This window comes from Melanaphis sacchari, unplaced genomic scaffold, assembly GCF_002803265.2.
Source record: "Melanaphis sacchari strain LSU unplaced genomic scaffold, SCAv2.0 Contig99_pilon_pilon, whole genome shotgun sequence".
In the NCBI taxonomy this organism is placed as follows: Eukaryota; Metazoa; Arthropoda; class Insecta; order Hemiptera; family Aphididae; genus Melanaphis; species Melanaphis sacchari.
In genome coordinates this window covers 7756-17611 of record NW_020271710.1, presented here as the reverse complement: position 1 = coordinate 17611, position 9856 = coordinate 7756, and the positions used below count along the sequence as shown (strand labels likewise).

Below are 9856 nucleotides of genomic sequence, written 5' to 3'. Positions count from 1 at the left end.
CCCAAGATCCAGGTTATTAGAGGATGTTCAGGATAAGGGATGTCTGGTGTTAGAGCATCGATGAATACCTGGTACCCCTCATTGTCACGTAGGATGGCACCTATACACAGGGACGGCCACATCTTCATCACAGTGTACATGTCTACAGGGTAGCTTGCAGCATAACTCACGGAGTGAGTGATGCATGTCTCAACCTCCTGATAGAGGGACACATCAGGGTACTTGTTATTAGCGAGCTGAGCGTACAGCAGAACATCAAACCAGGACGCTATCATGTCTCGCACTCCTGCCAGGTGAGCGTGGGTTACAACAAAGACATGTCCTTCCTTGTGGTGGATCAGGTGGAGGTTGCCGTAGGCTGTGCCCATCACGTTCCACAACTTCCAGTCAGCTTTGAACCGCGTGTCATAGGTGATTTTGTCAAATAAGTCATCCATCTGTGTCTTGCGATCATACACTTTGATGATAAGTTCTGTAGGTTTCAACGGTTTGTAATTCTGTTCTACATGTGTCCAGTCTCCTTGCGCCATACCGTACGCTGCGGTAGCCGCCTGCATGATTGCGTGATACTCTGCTGTACTAGATGGATGAACTTTCGCTGTGCCCAGGGCCTCCTTCATACACCATGAGTAAAATATAGAGGGGTTAGTGACAGTTAAGTTGCCTGCGTCCAGTGCAGCCACGAGCATCCTGTGCTCCTGTTTGAGAGCACGTTCATTAGCTCGATTAGCCATCATGTACTCAATCTCGATGATCAGAGCAGAGGACAGGTGCCTGTCTTTACGGAACACAATAAATACCTAACCTAACCTAACCCGTGGCGGCAAAGCGAGCTAAGACGAGTGCGTTGCAAAGTCCACCGGCGTCAGAACGTTGGGATTGGGTTAGAGGTAGTTGGATGTTGGGTGTACTCCGGATCTCCCGACGGAACCCACCTTGTCGCGGTGGGGGGGCTTACGTCTCTTGTCGACTCCGCGAGCTACGCCGGCAGGGTTACCCACACCGGAAGGTCGCGTACGAGAGAGACAACTAAGAGGTTCCAAAGGGTAGGGCGGGCTCTTAAGCCTCGGCAGGCAGCCGTCCTAGGTGAAGGTAACACCGATAATAAATCCCCCTGCCAGTAGGGCTAAAATGGCAGAGAAAACTGTAAACACAATATGAACGTTTCCAACTGCAATATTGTTACCACCCCAGGGGCCTCGGAACCCCAGGGGTCGGCAGTAGTGGGTGGATCCGGGGTCAAAGCCGGATCCAACGTAGCGGGCCCACTACGGTCGTCATCTTGCGACCGTGAGAGTGCGGGGGTGGCCAGCCAGGCCCCCGCTACTCTACCATCTACTAGTGCTGAGATGATAAGGCAGCAGGCAACAACTGAGGCACTGAGGGCTGCAACAAAACAGCTCGGGTCCAAGCTGTGCACCCAACAGGGTGGTCTCGACCTCCTGTTTGAAAAGGCGGCCCATTTGGAGTTTGTGTCAAAGAAGAGCCAGAGCCCCACGGTCAGCTCGGCGATCAGGGACATCCTGGAGGTAGTAAAAGGGATTAAGAATTGCCGAGCTGAAGTCACCTCGGCATTTAACCATTCGCTGAAGTGCGTGAAGGCGATGGTTCCGTCGAGCAACCCAATCACCCATGCTAAGCGAGAGAGCAGGGATGCGGCCACCACCACAGGACCCTCTGGAGCACTCGACGGCCGCGAGGTTAAGGACGCTGCCACCAACACCGATTCCCCGCAAGGAGCTTCCAAAAAGGAGCAGCATCAGGTGCAGCAACAGCAGCAGCGGCCGCAAAAGCAGCAGCAGCAGCAAAAGCAGCAGCAGCAGAAGCTACAGCAGCAGAAGCAGCAGCAACAGAAGCAGCAGCAGAAGCAGCAGCAGCAGCAGCAGCAGCAGCAGAAGCAGCAGCAGCAGCAGCAGAAGCAGGCCACTTGGAGTGAGGTGGTCAGGAAGGGGAGAAAGAAGAAGCCGCCTACACCACCCGTACCGGTTGCCCGGCATCCCAGCCAAGCAGCCAGTAAGGTGGCTCTACTCCGGAAGAGGATTCCCAAGACTGCGGCGATCACGATCGACCGCCCGGTCGAAGGGGGATCGCTGGCTACCGTCATGAGGAGGGTTACCGGCTCCATCGATCTGGCCTCCCTCGGGGTGAAGGTGGTGACCACCAGGCGCACCAAGGCGGGTGGAATTCTCCTCGAAGTAGAGGGGGAGGAGAAGGCGGTCATCCTGGAGCGGAAGGTCAAGGAGGTAGCCGGGGACTCCGCCAGAGTGCGCAGGCCCGAAAGGAAGACCCCCGTTCTCCTGCTCGACGTTCCGGAGTGGGCGGAAACGGGGGACGTGGCCCGCGGCCTGGTCAAGGCAGGGGTCGTCGTCGGGTCGCCGTCTGACGGAAACCCGATTTCCATCAGGGAAAACGGCGGTGGACGCGGCGGCCTCAACCGCGTGGCTAGGGTGGAACTCTCGTTCCGCGACGCCATCGCCTTGGCCGAAGCGAAGGCCGTGGTGGTAGGTTGGACCCGATGCAGGGTGAAGCTGCTGGAGAGGAGTCAGCCCACCTGCTACCGGTGCCAGCAAAAAGGCCACCACGCGGCGGAGTGCCGAAATGAGGCGAAACCGAGGACTTGCTTCCGCTGCAACTCCCCGGACCACCTCGCTCGGGACTGCCCCAACGAAGCGGCTGCGGAGAAGAGGACAGCTGGGAGGAAGAAGAAGGAGGGGCCTAAGGAGCAGCCAAGGAGGGAGGGGCCATCGCGGACGGCGAGCCGGCCCGCCTCACCGGTGGCGACAGCGTCCGGTCCTTCGCCATGATGGAGCTCAGGTATGTGCAGACAAACCTGAACCACTGTAGGGCAGCTCAGGACCTGCTGGGGGAGTTCATTAGGGCCGAAGACATCGCGGTGGCGCTGGTCAGTGAACCGCACGGTGGCGGACGAGCTGGCTGGCACTTCGACTCCACGGGTCGAGCCGCCGTGGGAGTCTTCCGCCCCGGACTCACACTCGGCGATGTGGAATCGGACGACGGGTTCGTGGCAGCTACCGTGGGGGGCGCGGTCCGCGTCTTCAGCTGCTACGCTTCCCCCGCCCTGTCCGTCGCCGAGTTCCAGCAGTTCCTGGGTCGTCTCGAGACCTCCGTGAGGAAGCATCGCGGCGCCGGAGTCGACCTCATCGTCGGGGGAGACTTCAACGCCCGGTCGGCGTCCTGGGGGGACCGCCTCACGGAGGTTCGCGGAGACGACCTGGCCGCGTTCGCGAACTCTTTGGGACTGATCGTCTTGAACGAGGGGCGGGAACCGACGTTCTTCGGGAGGGGGATGGGGTCGTGTGTCGACGTGACCTTCGCCTCCGAGTCGGCCGCGAGGAAGATTCGGGGGTGGACCGTGCGTACGGACGTGGAGAACATGAGTGACCACCATCACTTGTGTTTCTCTTATCGCACCGGACGCGCGCTCCCGATCACTCCCGGTGATCCCCCGGCGGCGGTGGCGGGCGGTCGGAGACATCCGGGTTGGCGAACATCCCGGATGGACGCTGACCTCCTGGCCGCGGCCGTTCTCACCGCGGAGTGGACGGGGGCGACCCTGCCCTCGGTGACTCCAGCCGTTTCCGTCGGCGCCGAAGCCGAAGCCGAGAGGCTGGTCGGCAGCGTGGCGGCGGCCTGCGACACGGCTCTCCCCCGGAGGAACCCACATCCCCGGGGGAGACCACCAGTTTACTGGTGGAACGGCAGTGTCGCTGCCGCGCGCGCCGAATGCGTTCGGCGAAAGCGGCTGTGGATCAGGCGGCGCGGACGCGTCCTCGACGGGGACGGGTCCTTGGCCGACGTTGAGCGAGCCTACCGTGAGGCTCGAAAGGAGCTGAAGCACCGTATTCGCGACGCGAAGACGAAGTGCTGGGCAGAGTTGGTCAAGACCGTCGACGACGACCCCTGGGGGAAACCCTACAAGGTCGTCATGAAGAAGATCCGTGGGCCCCCGGCGACGGCGACGATGGAACCGCAAACGGTCCGCGACATCGCCGCCGTCCTCTTCCCCCAAGGGGACAGAGACGGGGAGCCTGCCGACCTCGGGGGAGACCGGTCCGAGGACGTCGCGGAGTTCTCTCTGGGGGAGGTTAGCGCGGCGGTGAAGCGCTTCGGGAGCCGCTCCAGGGCGCCGGGCCCGGATTGCATCCCAAGCCGGGTCTGGAGCGTCGTGCACGCGGTGAGTCCCGGGCGTCTTCTCGGCGTGTTTAACCTCTGCCTGAGGGAGGGCGTCTTCCCCGGGCGGTGGAAACGCGCTCGGCTAGCGCTTCTCGCCAAACCGGGGAAGCCGGCGGGGGCGCCGTCTTCGTACCGTCCGCTGTGTCTCCTCGACGACGTCGGCAAGATCTTCGAGTTCCTGCTGGCGACCCGAATGAACAGCCACATGGCGGCCACCGGGGTCGGACTGTCCGAAAGGCAGTTCGGCTTCCGGAGCGGCCTGTGCACGGACGACGCGTTGCGGACGCTTCGCGAGCGGTTGGTAACCGCCGTGAACGCGCGCCGTTACGCGGTCGCCGTGAGCCTGGACATCCGGAACGCCTTCAACTCCGTCGGATGGGGCGTGGTGCGCGCGGCTGTCGTGCGTATGGGTTTCCCGGCGTACGTGCGACGGATCCTCGATTCGTACCTCAGCGACCGAGTCCTGCACGTGTGCGACGACTCCGGGGGCGATCCAGTGACGGTGGGAGTCACGTGCGGAGTCCCCCAGGGCTCCGTGCTCGGACCGCTCCTGTGGAACGTCGCGTTCGACACCGTCTTCCGCTTGCCGCTGCCCGCTGGTGTAACAATCATCGGGTACGCGGACGACACGCTCGTCGTGTCGGAGGGGAACACGTTGTCGGCCCTGCAGGACCGCGCGAACGAGGCTCTGGCCTTGGTCGCCGGGCACATCGGGGACTTGGGGCTTCGGCTCGCCGTCGACAAGACGGAGGCCGTGGTGTTCAAGGCCCAGTACGGCCCCGCGGACCTCAGGCTGCGTATCGGGGATCAGGCCGTCCAGATGTGCGCGTCTCTCAAGTACTTGGGAGTCGTGCACGAAGCGAAGGGGACATACTACGGTGCGCACTATCGCGCCGCGGCCGACAAGGCCAGGCGCGTCATGGCGGCCCTGCGCGGGTTGATGCCGAACATTGGTGGCCCCCGGGAGATCAGGAGGCGCCTGCTGGTGAGCGTCGTACATTCAGTAATGTTGTACGGCGCTCCGACGTGGGCGATCGACCTGGCTCTCAGCCGGACCGGCCCCAAGGTGTTGGCGTCGGCTCAGCGCTTGGCCGCCATCGGCTGCGTGAGTGCGTACCGGACCGTGTCCTACGACGCGGCGACGGTCGTCGCGCACCATCCCATCACCCTTCTGGCCAAGACGCCCGCGTTGTTCGATCCAGGAGGGAGCGGCTGGAACCGTGACGGGAGTCCCCGTCGGAGGATCCGGCGGAGGCAGCGCGAGACGACCTCAGTCCCTGAGGGCTCGTGCTGGCAAAGTGGGCCCGGACATGCGGACGAGGTGCCACCTGCGGACAGCGGACGCGAGTGACCTGAGTCCTGATCCCCGACCTACTGCCGGTGGGTTACCAGGAGACACGGGGAGATGTCCTTTCACCTCACCCAGCTGATGACGGGGCACGGATGTTTCAACCGGTTTCTCCGGAGATCAACCGTGCACCGTCTGACGGGTGTTCCCATTGCGGTCCACCCGACGGCTACGGTGAGGAAGTCGACGACGCGCACCACACCCTTGTTCGCTGCGAAGCGTTCAGGGGTGAACGTGAGCGTCTGTTCGACGCGATCGGACACTTCGATCCGGGCGGATTGGTGCCCAAGATGCTGGAGAGTCCGGCAAACTGGGAGGCGGTTTCCCGTTTCGCGAGGGACGTGATGTCGGCGAAGGAGGACGCCGAACGGGACAGGCAGTTCCGACAGGGTGTCGCTCCGTCTAGGCGTAGGAGGTGACGCGGTCGCCCGAGGGTGACGGCGGTCGGCGCGCGCCGTACCGTCGATGGTTGACTCCTGCAAAGCTGCGGAGCCACCCCAGGCTTATTACTATTATGTTTTTGTAAGGCCGTGGCATGGGGTGTCCTCCACGCCCCAAACTTTTCATGTAATTAACTCGAGGGGCTGCGGTTGGGGACTGTCCTTCCGCACCCCAAAATCATTTTGTGTTTGTTTGTTTTTAAAGATGGCGACTCACCACCGAAGCATTGCTTAACGGCGGTTCCGGTGGTGAGTGTATTCCGATTAGAAAAAGGCACTAGGTCTCCCCACGGGATCCGCCTACGATGGTCGGGAGTTCAGGTGGTCTTAACCTGAGTCTTACTACGCGATCCCGGCCTATTTGCAGGTTCAATCAAAGAGTTCGGACTAACTGTGGCCATGGGTCACCGTAGGCCTGAAACATACATAGGTGAAATCACCGATAAAACTTCTGGCAGGTGGGTAAAATGCGTGCGAAGAAATCACTATAATACCCAATGACTTTCAACTGGAATTTACGCACCAGGGGATTCGGACCCCAGGTCGCCGGCAGTCGGGAGTGAGGTGGTCCCGGCGGTCGTCATCCTACCGACCGCAGGATACGGGTGGCCAGCCAGGCCCCCGTCATCATCCTTCCTGCTACTAGTGCCGTTAGGTTGGGTTGCGCTCGGTGGAGAGCAGACCACCTACCCGCAGCCGTGCAAAAGAACTGTCGACATTTCTGACTTCTCTCGAGGAGCCCTTAACATAGCTAACGTTACGTTGACTCACCATGGTGGAGTTTGCCAAAGCACAAAAATGTGTACATCGGGAGTTGAAGGAGAAGCTGAGGTGCACGAGCCGGGTGCTTCTAGTTCATGCGAATTGAGAAAAGATCCGATGTGGGGAGACGAAGAAAGTGGCATAGTCACGCGGAGACCTTAACAACCGGCCTCGAGAACAATGCCGCGGTCAGGGAGTCTAGGGATGCTACCTCCAGCAGCGATACCCAGCCTGCTGAAGCAACAGGACCCACATCAGGAACCCGGTAACGGCAGCAGCAGCCGAAGCGGTCAGCAAACGGCAGTCGAAGAGAGGCAGCAGCCGATGATCAACACCAGCAGCAGCAGCAGAAAGCAACAGATGATCAACAACAGCAGCAACAACAGGGATCAACCTGGAGTGAAGTGGTGAGGGGAAAGAGGAAAGCACCCGCTACACCTCCACCACCTCCTGTCCGTCAGCCTCGACCTTCAACCAGCAAAATCGCGCTGCTGCGGCAAAGGGCCCCCAAGACCGCGGCAGTGACGATCGACCGCCCGGCCGAGGGTGGATCACTGGCTGCAGTGATGAAGAAGGTAGCTGGTAGCATCGACCTCGTCGCCCTCGGGGTCAAGGTGGTGACAACCAGGCGCACCAGAGCCGGCGGCATCTTACTAGAGGTAGAGGGCATGGACGAGGCTGGGATCCTTGAGCATAAGATGCGCGAGGTCGTCGGTGAGGAGGCCAGGATCCGCAGGCCGGAACGGAAGACACCTGTCCTTCTACTCAATGTCCCGGAGTGGGCCGAGGTGGAGGAAATTGTAAGCGCCCTCGCTAGCGTTGGTGTAACCAATGTCGCAGCCGACGAGGTTGTGGTCCGGAGGAATGCTGGCGGCCGAAGTGAGCTCGTCGCGAGTCTTTCCCTGCCACTACGCGACGCTATCCTGCTCGTCGAGGCAAAGAACGTCCTCATTGGCTGGACCAGATGTAGGGTCAAGCTTCTGGAGAAGAGCCAACCAACCTGCTTCCGCTGCCAAGGCAAAGGTCACCTTGCCGCGGAATGCAGAAATGAGGCGAAACCACGACGCTGCTTTAGGTGCAAAGCCGTCGACCACTTGGTTAAGGACTGCATGCACCGCACAGAGCCCCAGCTCCAGGGGATGCCACGGCAGCAGCAGCCTGAACAGGTCCATCAGCAGGAACTGCAGCGGCCCATCACGTCCATCTCTGGGATGAAGGAGCTGCCTGATGGAGCGGCGGCGGTGGGGGCGAACCTAGCGCAGTGATGGAGCTTAGCTTTGTCCAGTGTAACCTCAACCATTGCAGTGCGGCCCAAGACCTAATCGCACAGTACATGGTTGAGGAGAAGGTCGATATCGCGCTCCTAAGCGACCCTTACGGAGTGGGTACCGACCCCTGCGCATGGCTCGCTAGCGCGGGATCTCGGAGGGCGGCAATCTACATTGCGAGCAACAATGTGACCATAGCGAACGTCATACGCGACCGGGAATTCATATCAGCCGTATCAACGGAGTGCAGATATACTGCTGCACCTAATCAGGCGCTCGAGGACTTCAGCGATCTGCTCCATCGTCTCGAGGCTAGCTTTAGATCCGTCGAGCAAGGCGTGCCTGTCCTCATCACCGGGGATTTCAACGCCAGGTCTTCTGCCTGGGGCGATTGGATCAGCAACAGTAGAGGGGACGAACTCAGCTTAATGCTTGATTCCTTGGATCTTGTGATAGCAAATTCTGGCTCCACCCCCACCTTTGCGAGAGGCGCCGGCTCCATAATCGACCTCACTTTGGCATCCGAATCCCTAGCTAGACGCGTCGGCAACTGGAGGGTCTTGGACTTCGTATTCAACTTCAGCGACCACCACTATATTCGCTTTACTCTCAGCCCAATCACACAGAACCCTCCCCCCCACCACCAACCACCGCACGCGGGTGGAACACTTCCGGCGGAATTGATGCAGAAGCTCTCCGCACAGGTCTGCTGATCGTTGAGTGGCTCGATGGAAGGCCCCGCCACGACGCGAGCGATGCCGATCTGGGAGCAACCATTCTCCGATCCAGGATCAGCAGGGCGTGCGACTTTGCTCTTCCCAAACGTCGTGCACCGAAACCAGGGAAGCCGCCTGTTCATTGGTGGAACGCGGAAATTAACAATCTCCGCGCCGAGTGCGTAAGGACGAAGCGCCAAAATGTAAGAATGGTCGCCCGCATAACGCGTCTACGAAGGCGGTCCAACGCGGACTTTGACGATGACCGCGCCAACGCCGAGCTGGAGAGAACTCGCACCGCACTCGTCGTGGCTAAAAAGCAGCTAAAGCACGCGATCTCCCGAAGCAAGAAAGCTTGTTGGAACGGTCTCATAGCTTCAGTGGACCAGGACCCCTTCGGGAAGCCGTACAAAATGGTCATGCGGAAACTTAGGGGACCCCCAGCAACCTCCACTATGGAGCATCAGACGCTCGAAAACGTCATCGGCACTCTGTTCCCCACACACCAGCGCAGAGTGGTCGATTCAGTGGCACCCGCCGAACCCGTTGTAGCGTTCACCCCGGCCGAAGTGTGTGCAGCTATCTACAGGGCCAAGGCTAAAAACAAAGCCCCCGGGCCGGATGGCATCACCAGCCGCATTCTCGCAGCTGTGCATAATGTCGATCCCTCCTTGTTGGTCGAGGTGTTCAACGACTGCATTCGATGTGGGACCTTCCCGTCCGAGTGGAAGTCATCCAATGTAGTGCTTCTGAGAAAAGGCGACAAGCCAGAGGGAGTACCGTCGTCCTACAGACCGATCTGCTTACTCAACGACGCTGGAAAGCTGCTAGAATCCCTCCTCACGCGCAGACTTGAAGATTTCATCGCGTGCAGAGGCGATCTCTCTTCAAACCAGTTCGGTTTCAGGAAGAAGTTGTCAACAGACGATGCGATCCTTCGGATGCGCAGCACCATCGTCCAAGAGGTCAACGGAGGTAAGTTCTGCCTGGCGATCGGGATCGACATCAAAAACGCATTCAACTCCATAGGATGGGAGCACATCCTGGCCGCGTTGGCAAGGTAGGGCGTCCCACCTTACCTTTATCGCATGTTTTGTTCGTATTTCTCCGCCAGATCAGGAAGCACAC

At 60.2% G+C, this 9856-nt stretch overlaps 2 protein-coding genes across 2 annotated transcripts; both read left to right on the top strand.

The window, feature by feature from the left end:
• Positions 1-923: 923 nt before the first annotated feature.
• Positions 924-2906, top strand: LOC112603170. The gene has a single exon (XM_025351623.1). The coding sequence runs from the start codon at positions 1158-1160 to the stop codon at positions 2802-2804; it is 1647 nt and encodes a 548-aa protein (XP_025207408.1). The 5' UTR covers positions 924-1157; the 3' UTR covers positions 2805-2906.
• Positions 2907-8008: 5102 nt separating this feature from the next.
• Positions 8009-8725, top strand: LOC112603169. Its single transcript, XM_025351622.1, has one exon. The coding sequence runs from the start codon at positions 8009-8011 to the stop codon at positions 8723-8725; it is 717 nt and encodes a 238-aa protein (XP_025207407.1).
• The last annotated feature ends 1131 nt before the right edge of the window (positions 8726-9856 follow it).